General features: G+C 53.0%; 5 protein-coding genes across 16 annotated transcripts; 3 read left to right on the top strand and 2 right to left on the bottom strand.

The window, feature by feature from the left end:
• Positions 1-2,220: 2,220 nt before the first annotated feature.
• On the bottom strand, positions 2,221-4,444 carry H310_11937 (hypothetical protein). Of its 6 annotated transcripts, XM_008878813.1 has the most exons (4): positions 3,867-4,444; positions 2,963-3,811; positions 2,527-2,911; positions 2,221-2,479 (listed from the first exon to the last, which is right to left on the bottom strand). In XM_008878813.1, the coding sequence occupies exons 1-4, from the start codon at positions 4,223-4,225 to the stop codon at positions 2,351-2,353; spliced, it is 1,722 nt and encodes a 573-aa protein (XP_008877035.1). In that variant the 5' UTR covers positions 4,226-4,444; the 3' UTR covers positions 2,221-2,350. The 6 variants fall into 6 exon arrangements, with proteins under 6 accessions (XP_008877035.1, XP_008877032.1, XP_008877034.1 ...); XM_008878810.1 differs by having other exon boundaries at positions 2,963-4,444; XM_008878812.1 differs by having other exon boundaries at positions 2,527-3,811.
• A 1,122-nt stretch (positions 4,445-5,566) lies between these two features.
• H310_11936 (hypothetical protein) lies at positions 5,567-9,258 on the top strand. 3 transcript variants are annotated; one of them, XM_008878807.1, is made up of 9 exons: positions 5,567-6,059; positions 6,111-6,182; positions 6,228-6,281; positions 6,329-6,402; positions 6,454-8,503; positions 8,583-8,825; positions 8,870-8,963; positions 9,015-9,091; positions 9,154-9,258. In XM_008878807.1, exons 1-9 carry the CDS (start codon positions 5,652-5,654, stop codon positions 9,238-9,240), a joined length of 3,159 nt encoding a protein of 1,052 aa, XP_008877029.1. In that variant the 5' UTR covers positions 5,567-5,651; the 3' UTR covers positions 9,241-9,258. The 3 variants fall into 3 exon arrangements, with proteins under 3 accessions (XP_008877029.1, XP_008877027.1, XP_008877028.1); XM_008878805.1 differs by having other exon boundaries at positions 6,111-6,281; positions 6,454-8,825; positions 8,870-9,091; XM_008878806.1 differs by having other exon boundaries at positions 6,111-6,281; positions 6,454-8,963.
• H310_11935 (hypothetical protein) lies at positions 5,567-10,016 on the bottom strand. 5 transcript variants are annotated; one of them, XM_008878803.1, is made up of 6 exons: positions 7,901-10,016; positions 7,409-7,848; positions 6,878-7,353; positions 6,438-6,790; positions 6,286-6,385; positions 5,567-6,239 (listed from the first exon to the last, which is right to left on the bottom strand). In XM_008878803.1, the coding sequence occupies exon 1, from the start codon at positions 9,968-9,970 to the stop codon at positions 9,263-9,265; it is 708 nt and encodes a 235-aa protein (XP_008877025.1). In that variant the 5' UTR covers positions 9,971-10,016; the 3' UTR covers positions 5,567-6,239; positions 6,286-6,385; positions 6,438-6,790; positions 6,878-7,353; positions 7,409-7,848; positions 7,901-9,262. The 5 variants fall into 5 exon arrangements, with proteins under 5 accessions (XP_008877025.1, XP_008877022.1, XP_008877024.1 ...); XM_008878800.1 differs by having other exon boundaries at positions 6,438-10,016; XM_008878802.1 differs by having other exon boundaries at positions 5,567-6,385; positions 6,438-7,353; positions 7,409-10,016.
• Positions 10,017-10,955: 939 nt separating this feature from the next.
• Positions 10,956-12,707, top strand: H310_11934 (hypothetical protein). Its single transcript, XM_008878799.1, has 7 exons — positions 10,956-11,347; positions 11,413-11,595; positions 11,656-11,745; positions 11,804-11,948; positions 11,998-12,146; positions 12,203-12,394; positions 12,441-12,707. The coding sequence occupies exons 1-7, from the start codon at positions 11,033-11,035 to the stop codon at positions 12,684-12,686; spliced, it is 1,320 nt and encodes a 439-aa protein (XP_008877021.1). The 5' UTR covers positions 10,956-11,032; the 3' UTR covers positions 12,687-12,707.
• Positions 12,708-12,947: 240 nt separating this feature from the next.
• H310_11933 (hypothetical protein) lies at positions 12,948-13,949 on the top strand. Its single transcript, XM_008878798.1, has 5 exons — positions 12,948-13,136; positions 13,192-13,271; positions 13,321-13,506; positions 13,562-13,728; positions 13,790-13,949. Exons 1-5 carry the CDS (start codon positions 12,977-12,979, stop codon positions 13,806-13,808), a joined length of 612 nt encoding a protein of 203 aa, XP_008877020.1. The 5' UTR covers positions 12,948-12,976; the 3' UTR covers positions 13,809-13,949.
• Positions 13,950-14,729: the final 780 nt, after the last annotated feature.

Raw genomic sequence — 14,729 nt, 5'->3', positions numbered from 1 at the left:
TTCACAATTTTGAGGAAGAAAAGAAAGCGCATCCCCTCTCTGTTCCTGAGCTCTCGACAATGATGAACGCGATTGGCCACTCTCATCCGTTTTTGGGTTCAATGCTGAGGCTACTGCTGTGTGTGGGGTTCATTGGTTGTTTCAGAATCAGTGAAGTGCTCGCCCTGAGATGGAATGATGTGAAATTGGTGCAAGAAGAACAGTTCAAGTATGTGTCGGTCAGATTGCGTTGGCACAAGAAAGCACAAGTATCAGAAGAGTCTCAAGTGTACAATTTGATTGACGAGCTGGCATTTCCTTGTTTGCGAGTATGTGCTTTCTACGAGGAGTACCTGGCTATGATTCGGCGAGCTTCAATGAATGTGCATGGTGAAGCGTTTGTTTTCCCAAGTTACACAATCGCAAAAGATAATGTTCCACGGCTTGATTGGACACGGCCACTTGACCAAAATACCCTGCGGCAAACTATGCATGGTGTCGTTGAAAAGGAGCCGAGTCTCCCGATTGGTGTGTCACTACATAGCCTACGTCGTGGTGGTGCTTTCTTTCGAGTCTTTGAGTCCCAGGAACGTCGGTTTGACTTCCGAGAGCTTATGGCGTGGTGTCGGTGGACAGATGCTTCTACATGTTGCGAGTACTTGTTGTCGAAGAGTATAAGTAGCGGCATCGACCCAAGAAACCTGCTGCGTCTCAATCGCGTGAACGACAAGGTCACAATCAAAAACGATGCAAAATCTACTGTGGGAGTGTCTGTGGATGAAATTTGCAACAAGTTGGCGGCTGTTCTACAAGGCTCTACTCTAAATACACGCAGAGATGCAGTCAATCAACCCAAAAAGATCCACAAGCAGCAAACTGTTGACCATTTTGTGCTGCCAAAGGCTATTCCCACGGCTTGGTGTGCTCGTGACGCGTGGGAGCAGTGGTTTGTTGCAAACCCTGCAAATGGTCTTCCCTGTGCTTTGAAAGACTTCACGAGGAGCATGATCCAAGCAGACCGCAAAAAATACTCTGAGCGTGTCACCTTAGCTGCGGCCTTCAAGCGATTCCACTCCTATGAGCAGTTTGAGTCCTCATATGCAGGATTTACCTCCTCTTACGCCAAGTTGTTGCGCGAGGTCAGGCGTAGAAAGCGTCTCAATAACTTGTAAATAATCCAATCACATTGCATGTACGAGCAATGTTAATAGCCAATTAGATTGTGTCTACCTGTCGTCGGATGGTCATGTCGGATCCGACCAATTATGCATACATGTCTATACATAAAAAATATATAGATATATTGGAATGTGTATCTTGGACGAATAAAAGAGATCGGTTTCACTGGGAAAGGCATTCGCTCTTGCCAAGCATGGAGAAGCGTGGAGTGCTGGGGATTGGTACACCCCTCGGCATCGCGCAAGCTCGTCCAGTTCTGCGTGCCTTTCTACTGTCCTCTTTCGGGTTGCCTGCAGCATGGTGATCGTGGAATGTGTTGCTAAATAATGTGCGGAAGCGTCATGATTGGACATCAATTCCTCCGTGATAAATAGTAGTATTAGGGTAGTATTTCTCAAGATCGTCCAACAAGTGGAAAAATATTTCTCACGATCGTCCAAGTGGAACGTTCATGAAGTATTCTTATTCCAATTCGACCATCGCGGCATGATTGGCTAAAAGTCTGACGAGATTAAAATCGTTGGAAGTCAGTCTGATGCCGGTTTTAGTCGTCTCCTTCCAGAATTTCAGCGGCTCCCTGCAATCACCGACCGCACCCGCCGTCTACGACGCCACACCGAGCGCGACAGCCCACCAAGCGGTATGAACTAGCAACTTTCGATGTACACCTGGTCCACCATGCCGGGCATGCCGCGTCTTCCGGCTCATGAGAATTTTAGCCAATCATGCCACGATGGACGATTTGGAATAAAAATACCTCACGTACGTTCAACCTGGACGATCGTGAGAAATATTTTTCCACTCGTTGGACGATCTTGAGAAATACCCTAAATATTATTGGCTGAAGTTATCATGACGATAATGGCCTCTGAAAATTTCATGCCATCGCTGCGCCGGGTTGCTTGGCTCATGCGCGCGTCCTTCTGTGTGCAGGTATGCGCAACGCGGTAGAATTCCTGTTGCAGTAGACGACACCACGATGCCACTTGTTGTCTGGTTTACAGCTGCATCATACAAACTCGAGGATGGGGCGATGCGTGCCAGCAGTTATGTGACAAAAACTCGAGTATCACTTTTCCATTTTGTATCACATTTTGTCGCCGAAAAGCGAAGAAAAAAGAACAAATTGATACAAAACACCACACCCAAAAGTGGGATAACGATAACTTCTAACGACCAAGTCACGGTTCCATTACCACTGCAGCACCGTTGGGAGGTACTTGGCGCCGAGGGACAGGTAATACGCCAAGCTCTCGTCGACGTCGATGGCGGCGAGGGCGTCTGCCGTCGGCACTTGGCGATCCGTGTGCAGTGCAAACAACTACACGGGCATGCATCACAATCACGTCATGAAGCAACTAGTCGTACCAGTTCCTTGACCGCCAAGTCTGCCGCCGACTCGACGTCGGGGTACGCATCGTGCACGTACCAGACTCGGCAGGAGAAGTATCGAATGACATCGGCAGCTTCGCGCGGCAACGTCGTGTGGTTCCCTTCAAGAACATGGTACAAGTATTCGTCGGGCGTCCACGGCATATTCACGTGTGCCATGCCCCGCTGTCCCTCTGTCGGCGGACGATGTGTTGAGTTGTCGGTGTTGAGGTCGTTCAAGTTGGCGTGCGCGATGGATTCTGGAATCGGCCTTCCCAGCACCCACGTGTCGGTGTGGCGGAGCCATTGGTCGTACGAGATGCCTCGCAGCGGCATTGCGTCGTCGTCTGTCCACAGGAGAAAGAGCATGCCGAGGCCGCGCCTACATTGCGTTGCTCATCGCACTGGTCCTGAACGAACAGAGGCTACATACAGGAACGTGGCGAGTTGCAACCAATCGGGGTGGCCATTCCGTCGAACCACGTCCGCGTCGTGCACCATGGATGCCAGCACTTTGCTCCCGCTAACCTGTCGAGTGCTTTCTCCGATGAGTTGCATGAGGGTCTGGCACGCTTCCACGAGGGTCATGCTGCCGTGGTGCAATGGATCGACCAAGCGCTTGCGCTGAGCCAACGCGAACGCCATTGTTTGGTGCTTTCGCATGATCTTGACGTGGAGTGGCGTTGGATTTGCTTTGTTGCACATGAGGTTGATGGCGTCGCCGTCCCACGCGACGGGGTCCTGCGAGATTGCAAGGCCGCCGTTGGACGGGTCAAGGCCGAGGAAGTTGCCGTGGAAGCTGCGCAGGGACACCCCGCCTCCCGTGGGATGCGGCAGCACGTCGAAAGTTTCCCAGGTTGAATTGACAAATCGGTCGGCGAGGACGGTTCCGACGGGTTCCACGCACAGAAACTTGCCGTAGGCGCTGCGCAAGCAAATCGTGCTGCCTTTACCGCTTCCGGTGGCCTCTGCCGGGTTGGCATCGGTCGCACCGTCGTCGAGCAGCAGGCTTTGCCAGAACACATCGCGTGACGCGCCCTTCGTCGTGTCGATCATCCCATCTTCGGTTGCAACAACGAACATCCCGTCCACGGTGCGCAGCGAGATCATGCAGAACGACTGGTTGCATGTCGGCTCGAGCGGGACAAACGGTTTGGCGGATAAGGACAGTGCCATCGGCACCTTGCGAAAGCTCTCCGTGTCGTTGTATAGAAACAAAATCTTGGCGTTCTGTTTGACGGAGAAGCCCCATTCCTCGTACAAGGACACGAGTTTGCGGTGCCTACGATGCGGTGGTCGAGTCATGACGACGAAGGGGCAGCGCAAGGATCACGCACCGGCGGGTGTCTTCTTCTGCTTCAAGACACAGTTCGTGGATGTTGCGCTGCTTCAATGTGGCCATGCACGCCAAGAACAGCACCTTTGACAATCCGAGGCGACGGTAGTTCGGATGGATGTCGATGACTTTGATGTGAGCAGAATTACCCGCTTCCAGCGTGAAGATGAGTTTGCCGACGGCACCGCGTCGGCCTTCCGTGAAAAGAACCCACTTGAGCTCTTTGGCCCTCGTATCTTCCATGAACTGCAGACGGAACGACACGCTGCCGTTGAGGACTTCCCGGACGTCGACCTTTTCCCCGATCGAGCCGGATCGACACCGCCGCGTGGAGAGTTCGCCGCAACTTGGGTCGGTCATGGCAGATGGAGCGCTGCTGTGGATTGATGGATTTCGCCACCGTCGTACCTCATTTTGTTGTTCCTGGAGGTGGCTACCTTTTCAACATAATAACCTTTAGCAATCCATATTCAGCACTTTTTGTGTCGTTGAGATGGCGTGGTCGGTTTGATGGATACGACATTGTCCCTCTATCAACGAATATTGTTAGAAACCGTATAATGCCGCCTTGAAAGAGAGTGTCCATGGCAATCCTGGTCATTTTCGATGTCTATTTCGGTCCAGCCAATCACCGTGTCGGATATCGCGAAGGCGTGCGTTTGATTGGCTCATATTGACAGTCAGGAAGTTTGGAATTCCGATTCCTCGACCAATCCGGTGTGGCTCTATACTCGTTTGCATGATACCTGCGTGTTCGACGGCGTGTCCATGCACGCACCCATGCGGGCGTGTTGGGACGGCATCGCACACACATGCGCCATCCATGAGATGAGCTGCAATGCGCCAGCGAACGTTCGCGCATGGACACACCGATCTGCCTGGTGAAAATCAGTACATGACGACGAGCCCAGTACCCAACCAAGGTTCTCTCACCGTTTCCCTAAGGAGCCTTGTTGCTGCCAACATTGTCCAGGTTTGGGACGAGTTGAGGCCTGGTCTTCCAGTGTACCTTGTCTGGACTCACCTTGCGTTCCTGTGGCCATTTGATGGATGTTTCCTCGACCATGAGGATCGCGCCCTTGGATGCTATCCACAGACGCTCGGGTTGCTTGCTTGCGTCACCGCTCTTGGCGCCGCCACTCCATTCCAAGAGTCAGCGCCACGTAGTGGACTCCTCATGCACATGATACAGATTGCTTTCCTGACAACCTCCGCCCAATGCATCAAATACAGCATGTAGGAGTTCCTTGATCGGTACAGGAGTAAAACAGGCACAGCGTTTGCAACGAATTGCGTTGAGGGCAAGCGAGACACGACGCACACGCCATACTGAGCATGGATTCTGTCGGGTCATAAATATACTCGTCTTTTGGCGACGCTGGCCGGAACATGTCGGCACTTTCAATTGCTTGTCTTCGTTGCCACTTCCAAGTCTTGAAAAGTGCACCAAATCGAAGTGCAAGCAAGGCCACGATCGTTCGCCTGACGACGGTCAAGGTCAGCAAGCGAAACCATCCGCATCACGATGTCACTTTCGTGACCTAGCAACTCGACCGAGGCCATGCGACCTCACATATAAAAATTTACCACGCTGGGACGAGGAGCGCAGATCATGCCGCGATCGTTGGTTCCTTGAACGTCTTGTACAGCTGTACATTGAAGTTCCAAGCGACGTTTGCCATGTTAACCAGGCATTCTATCCGGATCCGGATGTACGGACTTTGGGCCAAGTTCACCCTGTTCATTTCGACACGCAGCGCCGAACACGAAGCAAACTGGGGCAAAGATGGAGATAGAAGTCCAGACGTTGCACAGCATTCTTCTTCACACGTTCAGCACAGACGCGAGCGCGCGAAGTGCGGCTGAGGAAGCTGTCAACAAGCTTCACTTGGCGAGAGGATCCATCGTGCTGCTCGTCCAGCTTCTCTCGAGCGACGAGGTCCAGCGCGAAATTCGCCAAGCCGCAGCGATTTCGCTCAAGAATATTGTTCACCGTCATTGGGGCGCAGTGGAATGTGGTAGCAACTGCAGCGACGGCCACGGCGGCGCGAAACATGGGGCATCGGCATTTCCCGACGCAGACAAGGACGAGTACCGCAAATATATATTGGAGGGTCTGCTCACAGCCCAAGACAAGTCGATCCGAGCGCTACTTGTTGAATGTGTGAGCCTCATCGCGCGTCACGATTTTCCAGTGCGATTTGTTACTTTTCCCACTTGCATCATCTTCACGCGTCGTTTGTAGAATCAATGGCCGCTGCTGGTGGACAATATTTGCGCTGCGATCCAATCGAGCCACGCGCATCGCATCATCAATGTTTGTCGCCGCTGTTTGGATGCAAGACATTCACGACTCTTGTAGGCTCTCTTGGCTCTACGTAAACTGGTGAAATTGTACGAGTACAAACCGTCGCATGTACGTAAGAGCATGCGTTTGACTTGTGGTGAACAGCGGTCCCATAGCAACGCGACACACTGAACTCAATTGTGGTCGTGACGTTTCCAATGCTTCGCGAAATGCTGCATCAACTTGTGGGGTAGGTGGAGCAACTCGTAGGGATTACAGACCAACCTGACGTTTTGAACAGGAATATATCCGACGACGCTGGCCACATGGTGCACTTGATCGTGAAAACGTTCTGGTCGAGCGTTCAGTGCTCGCTGCCTCCGCACATGACGCTCGAAGAAATTGGGTCGTGGCTCGAACTGTTCAAGGCAGTGCTAACCAAGGCGTTGCCTGAGCCAATGCATGTGGACGGCGATGGCAACGCCAACGACGACGAAACTCGACGAAACCCGTGGTGGAAAGCAAAAAAGTGGACGCTCCAGGTCTTCTGTCGCTTCTACAATGTCTACGGCAACCCCAAGCACAGCAATTCGACGCCGGAGCTGAGCGGGTTTTTCCGTGGGCAAGTTGCACCGCATCTACTTGTGGCTGTGTTGGAAACGCTGAGCCTGCGGCCATCGGGGCGATATTGCCCCGATCGCATTGTTCAGCTCAGCATCATGTACCTTCAAGAAGCCATCATGTCGGCCATGGCGTACAAGCAGCTCCAGCCACACTTAGACTTTGTATTGTTCAAGGTGGTCCACCCGCTCTTTTGCTTGACGGAGGCCGACTTGGATTTATTTCACAACGATCCGCACGAGTACATTCGCCAATGCAGCGATGTCCTTGGCGAGTACTTGAACCCAGTGTTTGCCGCCGAGGGTCTTCTTGTGGAACTCTGCACAAAGCGTGGCAAGGACTGCGTCGTGAAAGTCTTGTCTTTCTACAATGACTTGCTCGTCCCAACTCCAGCAAATGAAGGCCAGTGGATCCAAAAGGAAGCGGCGTTGCACGCGTTGTGTGCACTGGACTCGTTCTTGACACTGTCGCCGCCGCATCAAGCACAAATGGAGTCGGTCATTTTGTCGCATGTTCTCCCAGCGTTTGAAAATCCCCGTGGGTACATGCGGTTGCGCGCCGTCAAGATGTTGTCTCGGAACTACATGACGAAACTCGTGTTTGCCGATTCAACCATGTCGCACGTTGTGAACTACCTGCTGCGGTGTCTTCAGGACCCAGAGTTGCCCGTGCGCATTGAAGCTGCAAAGAGCTTTCGCCACGTCGTCATGTACAATCATTCGACGGTGGTGCAGGATACCCTTCGCCCGCTGCTTCCCCAGGTTCTTGACCAGTTCTTTGTCATTATGGACGACATGGGGTTCGGGGACGAAGTCGTGCTGGCGCTGGATCAGTTGATCGATTCGTTTTGCGATGAAGTGGGGCCGTACGCTGTCCAATTGGTCGTCCGACTCACGCAGCGCTTTAAGCAATGCTTGGACAAGGATGAAGACGACGAGGACGCGTGCTTCACGGCGGCGTCGTGCCTCGACACGATCAACACGATACTCATGAGCATTTACAGTCAGTCCGAGCTGTTTGAGCCACTGATCGATGCGCTGTTGCCAACGCTCCATTTGATCTTGAGCACGGATGCCTACATGGACTTTGTCGAGTCGGCACTCGATATTGTCAAGTCAATTGCGTACTACAGCGCAGGGATCCACCCCAAGGTGTGGGCGTTGTTTCCAACATTGTTCCGCGGCGCCGATTTGTGGGGTTCCGAATACATGCATCAACTTGTCGTGGTTCTGTACTCGTTGATCGGTCGAGATGCAGTCGGGTTCGTCTCGGCGGTGTTTCAGGTCAACTTGCCCAACGGCACCACCAAGCGCATTCGCTATCTTGAGCTCGTGTACAACATGGTGCGCAGAATTCTGCACAAGGAACATGTGGACGACGAAGAGGTGTGGGGCGCGTGTGCAATCATCGAATGCATCTTCCACAACTGCGACGGTGTCGATGTGTTTATCCCTGCTGCGCTGCAACTGATCTGCTTTCGCATGAGCCGCACCCCCACGAACGAGCCCCGAATGCTGACACAGCTTCTCTCGGCCGTGTTGGCAGCCATGCGAAGCAACGCAGCGTTGACGCTCACCGCACTCGAAAAGATGAAGGTGCTGGAGCCCGTCGTGAAAGCTCTTGAGAAGAACGCGGAACTGCGCACCACACTGACCGAACAAAAGATATACGTTCTTGGAATCATGGCACTATTTGGTCGTCCCGCTGCCGAGTTGCCTCTTCCAGTCCAGGTAATTTGCGCACTTGAGTCCCACCCGGCAAATTCAAAAATGGGTTTTCCCGCGCCCAATTTGAGGAATGTTTGTGTAGGAGGCGCTGAAAATGCTTGTGGTCCAATCGGTCCAAATGCTGCATCGCATTGTAGCACGGTCACAACAGCAGGCTGCGCGCGAGGAGGCGGCGGCGGCGGCTCATGGAGGGAACGACGGGACATTGCCACCAATTGACAAGTCGCTCAAGGCGTTGATTCACAAGGGAGGGTACGATTCGGATGAAGATGCCGACTTGATCTTGCACGACGACGACTACACACATGTCCTGCATGACTTGAAGGTGCGGATCGCAACACTGAAACATGATGTTGATGCATGGCGCAGGGCAACGACGACGTCGACGAGGACGAGGACAAGGACTACTACAGCCGAATAGACAGTATCGACGAGATTGCGATTTTCCTGCAGACCATGCATGGTACTGTGGCATGTCATGACGATGATCGCGTGGGATGAGGTGGATTTGTAGGGATCAAGGACACTCAGCCGGCCACGTTTGAAGCGCTCGGCCTGGCAAACAACCAAGAGTTCTTCGACACGTGCGAGGTGACGAGGCGTCTGCATCGTCGTGATCAATCCATCGTGGTCATGCGCTTGTGGCTACGTAGGTTTTTTCTGTGGAATTGCAGCGTCGACAGGACGCCATCGCTCGCGACACTGTGGTGGGGACGGATGAAGGGTTGAATGTTCAATAAATATTACTTGGTCAATGCTGGGTTAGATAGCAATGCCACGCAGTACTTCGCGCGACAGAATGAGGTCGAGGTGGTCAGGGTGTGTGCACAGATGAGATAAATACGTTGACACCAGCATGAGTTGGCGCACCATGTCTGGAATGGATGGGAGGTCGATAAACTTGACCGATTTGGTCTTGGCGAGTGGCAGGAAAGCCGACATACGCTGAACAGCTTGCCGTTCGTAGTGCGAGTCGCCAATCGACACAATGTGGCGCTTGCGACCCGACATGTCACCAAAGAAATGCTTTGTGAGCTCCGAAGTGAAACACGCAACCTTCCATTCTTCAACGGGGTGGGAGCTTTCATACATGGCTCGAGCGGACACAATGCGAAATGACGCGACCAGAGGGTAGATCGCCAGCATGAAGCGTTTGCACGAGCGCTCGACCCAGTCGGCCTCACCGTTGGTGACAATCATGACCGTGCGGTTAGAATCGACGCAAGATTTGAGGAATGAGGCAACATGCTGCATCAGCAACTCCATGAGCTTTTGATCTTGGGCCGAGAGGGGTTCGTCGACGGTGTCGAGGGAATACCGCTGCTTTGACAGGTACGTGTTCGGGAACAACGTGTCATCCCAGTCGAGCAAAATCACAGTGGACGGGACGTTGTACGTCAGTGCGCGCAGCGGCTTCGACGGCACAGAGCCCATGCCTGCAGTCGTGAGGAGAGTCGTCGGGCCGTGCATGGCGCTCGTCCTGTGGCAGTGTTGTTGGCGACCAGTTGAATTCCCAACTGATCTTTGAGATGACCGTTCCGACCGAAATTCCGTACGCGAGGCAGCCAATCACAGACGTCGTTCTCAGTTGAAGTTCACTGGCCAATTGCAGTTGTGACGCTTGGCGGCGGGGGTAACCAACATTTCCACCAATCCGATTCCAATGAAATTGGAATTCGAAAAATAATGGTGTTGGATTGGATAGATCCACAGCCGAACAAACATTCCCACCAATCAGAGTGGCATACATCCCAGGCCCTACCTCGGCCACATCGCGCTCATCCTCGGGCACAACCCAATGGACGAGTCGCCACCGCTGGCGCCACGAGACTTCTCAGCTGCATGTCCCATCTCCCACCGCATGGGTAGCCTTGTATGTCGTTTCTCTCTCTGCTAGGCGAGTTCGCCCAGGACGCTAGTGGTGGAAACGTGGGAGGGAACGCTGTCTGCCGAATCGCTCCGTTGGACCGTGGCGGGGGGAAGGTTTTGCGGTTGGTTTCGTGATGTGGACATCCCACGACGACAAAGAACGGCGGGTGTGAAACCCGGGTGGTTGGCATGCCAACGCTTGGTCTCGGACCTACCATGTCGCCGACTGTCGTGCGTGCGTGTCGGCTGAACCAGGATATCACCGCCGAGTTCGCTGCTTCCAACGGGGTGGCTACTGCGAAATCCTTGGCTGGTGGCCACCTACGCCATAGATACTTCAAGGTGTGCATTACCATCAGCTACAAACTGTACACCATGGTCGTGCAAAGCCCCACTTGAGTGCTGACGCGTGGAGAAGGATCGACATAGCCGCGGCACCGGCGGCCCCCTGCGTCGTTTTTGTGTTTGCATCGCGTTGTTCTCCCAAGGACGGAGAAACTCAACTCAGAACGTGTCTGTGGCCTTTTTCATTGATGTTCAGGTGATTGGATTGGTAGAAAAAGTTGATTTCTGTAGCGTTTCATTGGCTGGTTGATTGAACACATCCGATTGGTCGACGTCGTTTCGGTCGCTGGATACAAGCACCACAACCCGGCGGTGTGCATGCAAGCAGGTGGACGATGCGACGAGGGCACCCCGAGGATAGTGTCCAGGCCAAGGCACGGACTGAGCACGCGACAAATCACAGCCAGCATGATGCACGGCAAGTTGTCACCTCGTGGGGCTTCAAGGCAACACGCCGTTGACGACATGATTCGGTTGACACCATGCCGAGTTCGTCCCGCCAACAATAACCACAGCTACGTGGAGGCAACATCCATAGCAAAGCTTGCGTCGCCTCGTAACATCAAGCACGTTCGGCTGGCGCATCTCGGAACGCATCACATCCTTCGCGAGTGGGCGGCGCGAGTGATTCAGGTGGGGTAACACCATTTTGAGCATCCAGTGCCGCGGGAAGTGATTGCCAACGATACATGCCACAGACGAGATACAGCCAATTTCACCGCGTTCAAGTACGCGCTAGGCGCCAAGCTGAAGCGACGAGAGCGAAACACCGCGCGATTGCATACGACATTATGGAGGCATTGGTTGGCGACTTCATCCGCGTCGAGTTCATTCCAGATATCCTCATCGACATATTCACGACGGGCCTGGACAAGTACACGGTACGTGCGCAAGTGAGGAAGTGCTGACACCGTTCATGTTAACAGCGCCTTCGTTTGTAGCCGCATCCCGTGGAAATTCGAGCCGCGCACCAGCTCTACGAGAGCATGTGCCGTGAAATCGTTGCGGTCGAAGTGCGGGAGATTGTCGTGGTATGTGCAATTCAACATGTATGTACATGCATTTGCACGACAGGCACACTTTGTCTAGGCAACCGTCGACCGCCTCGTGGCCGCGTATTTCACATCAACAGAGGAATCTACGCAAGCAACGACTCAACCTCCGTGGCAACGTCTTGTTGATTCGTTTATGGCCGAGTGGGTGCATCCTCTCCTGCACGAGATTGTCCTCGACGGTAGCGTTGCAGTCCGACGGGCGAGAATAGCACCAACAAAATGCCACAGGAGTGGACGAGTTGGTGACCCAGTACATGTCTGCGAAACAACATACCGCCATGTTTGACGCGTGGGTACAGCACATCCTTGCTGAGACTGCCACTACAGCCTTTCGTGAGATGCAACGGGAAGATGTACTTGATACAGTGTTGGACGAGGTTCTCATGTCGAATTGGCCACGTCTTTGTTGGGTGACACGAGCATTTTTTGATAGGTGATGTGCGGTGTCTTGAACGATATCGCGACGTCCGAAGTTGAGGCCGCCCGAGCTGCCAACGCTCAGCTCAACCGCGAAAGAGAGCGAAGATTGATTGCCCAGACAGCGTCCACGCACCTTCTTGACCATGCCATGCTTCGAGCTCTGCTGGAGTTGATTGCTTTGAAAGCTGATCGCTTGGCCTTCAAGGTAATCACTCTCTGCCCATTTCCTCCACGAGCTGAGCTGTCCATAGGACTCTTGTGACCAATTCCTCAAGACGCTGATGCTCAAGCGTCTCTTGGCGATCCAGCAACAACAGGCCTCCCTTCAGACGGTGGTGCGATCCAGTGCCGTTCTGGTCGCGTGCCACAACCATTGCTTGCAAGCAAGTCTCGGGCACCTAGTGTCTACGTTACTAGGGGCTGGCCTAGATGAGTGGGAAGACCGAATACACTTGGAAGAGGTCAACTCAGACGCATCACAGCAAAATGCAACTTGACACTTTCGTTGATGCTGAGGCAGTGAGTTGCTAGCATGTTGCTCAGGATCCGTGGATAAGAGCAGCTACAACTGTTCCGGCAAGGTTCACGACGAGGGCGGTGTATCGTTGGTGCAGGCTATTGCCACAAGTTCTACGTTGGGCACTCCTCGGACATCTGAGGTGTGTGATAATTGTCGAGTTCAGAAGGCCGCTTATAAGAAAATCGCACTTAAAAAGCATGACTTGTTTAGTACGTGGCGCACTTTAACTTCATTTGCCCACTGATTGGTTTGGTACAACAACGACGAATGGCGTTGCGAGCGGCGGTGCGATCGTTCGCGGTAGCGCTCAAGCCACAGGCGGCAAGCTTCCATGCGCAGCGCTTTCACGTGCGCGAGATGAGCTTGTTCTCATCCATCAAAGACAACCTTACGGAACGCTTGGAAACGCGCAAAAACGAGAAGAGTGGTGAGAGGACTAACGACACCCCTGACCGCACCAATAACACGTACGTTGTTTGCAGTCCAGGCCTACATCGATCAGATCACGTTCTTGGCCAACTCGAAGACGTACACCCTCCAGGATCACTTTGAGCAAATGAAGGTACCCGCCACGCTGTCCGGGCTGCAGTTGGTTTCACGACTTGGTGTAGAAACAAGCGGAATCTGGTGGCGTGACAGGGTGGAAGTCCATGATGCCGGGTGTGTCGTCGATGCCCCAGATCCAACAAATGAAGGCGAGCTTGCAAATCATGGAAGCTATGGAGCAAACCCATCGCGACAACCCGCAGCTGATCAACGGCAAGGTCAAGCGAATAGTCTCGGAGAAAGTGGGGCAGGTATGCCATTATACTTGCGGCCATGCGGCGTTCCCTCTCTCATATTGTTTCAAAGTCGCTGGAAGAGATCAACAACACGCTCCGATCGTACGAGCAGCTCAACTCTCTCCGACTGTGGCTGCGCAAGCGTGTCGAACGCGGGCTGCCGTTGCCGGACTCTCTGGACAGCACCACAGAAATGCTCCGGGAAGACCCCACGGGGTTCCCGACCAAGAACTTGCGGTATGTTTTTGCGTAGCGCTTAATCGCACGCGAATGTGCATATAACTCGTGCATGCTGTAGCCCCAAGCGCCGCCGTTAGAACTGTTGGGCTCGGGATTATCTCGGATATTGCAACGGCATGCCTCTGCTGTTCACGGCCATTTTCAACTGCAGCAATAATGAGGATAACACTGTGCATGTTGCGTTCTCGTTTCGCTAATGACGCCAACGTCGTCTATCTGCATTTGCTGTGCATGACACTAAACCCATATCCATTTGTATGCAGCAGTCTCGTCGCGAGAGTTGCCATCCAGCAGGATCACGGCCGCACCGCATCGTAGAAATGGCGTCGCTGCGACTCTCTCGGCGGAGGCAACCTCACTGGGACCGGCGGGAGTCTGTCTGTCCTCGTGGTCCTTCGTTCTCAAAACATGGCATTCATAACATTCGCTTGAAATGGGCATAGCAGAAAATTTGTGTTTTTTTTCAAATATGCAATTTTCGTTTCAATTTCAGCGAATATATCTGGCGGTACAGTATTTATGTCAGAATAAAATGGCGAAAACGACAATGTCAACCGACAACGTATAGTATACGCTTACTATACGTATAAATTTCGTTTACTATACGTATAGTAAACGTATACTAGGCGTGAAGTAGACACACACGGCAAGTCCCTCAACTTGTACACGAATGTATTCATATCACAACAGGTTAATGCGCTTCCTACGTCTAACCTCATGTAGCAGCCTAGAGTAAGAATGCGTGAAACCTGCATATGCCTTCTCAAACTCATCGAAACCATTGTAGCGGGTGAATGCAAAAGAGAGCGTCTTCCGCTCAGAATACCGCTTTCGGTCCGCTCTGACCATATCGTTGGTGAAGTCCTTCAATGCACGCCACTGACCCTTGGTAGGATCCGCGAAAAACCACTGTTGCCACGCCTCAAGCCCCGATCTTGCTGTAGGTACAGTGCTCTTCTCAACAAATGTCTTCATGGTCATTTGAACAGTCTTGTCAC

This window comes from Aphanomyces invadans (assembly GCF_000520115.1).
Source record: "Aphanomyces invadans strain NJM9701 unplaced genomic scaffold supercont1.35, whole genome shotgun sequence".
NCBI classification, from domain to species: Eukaryota; Oomycota; class Saprolegniomycetes; order Saprolegniales; family Verrucalvaceae; genus Aphanomyces; species Aphanomyces invadans.
This window is presented reverse-complemented; position numbering and strand designations above follow the sequence as displayed.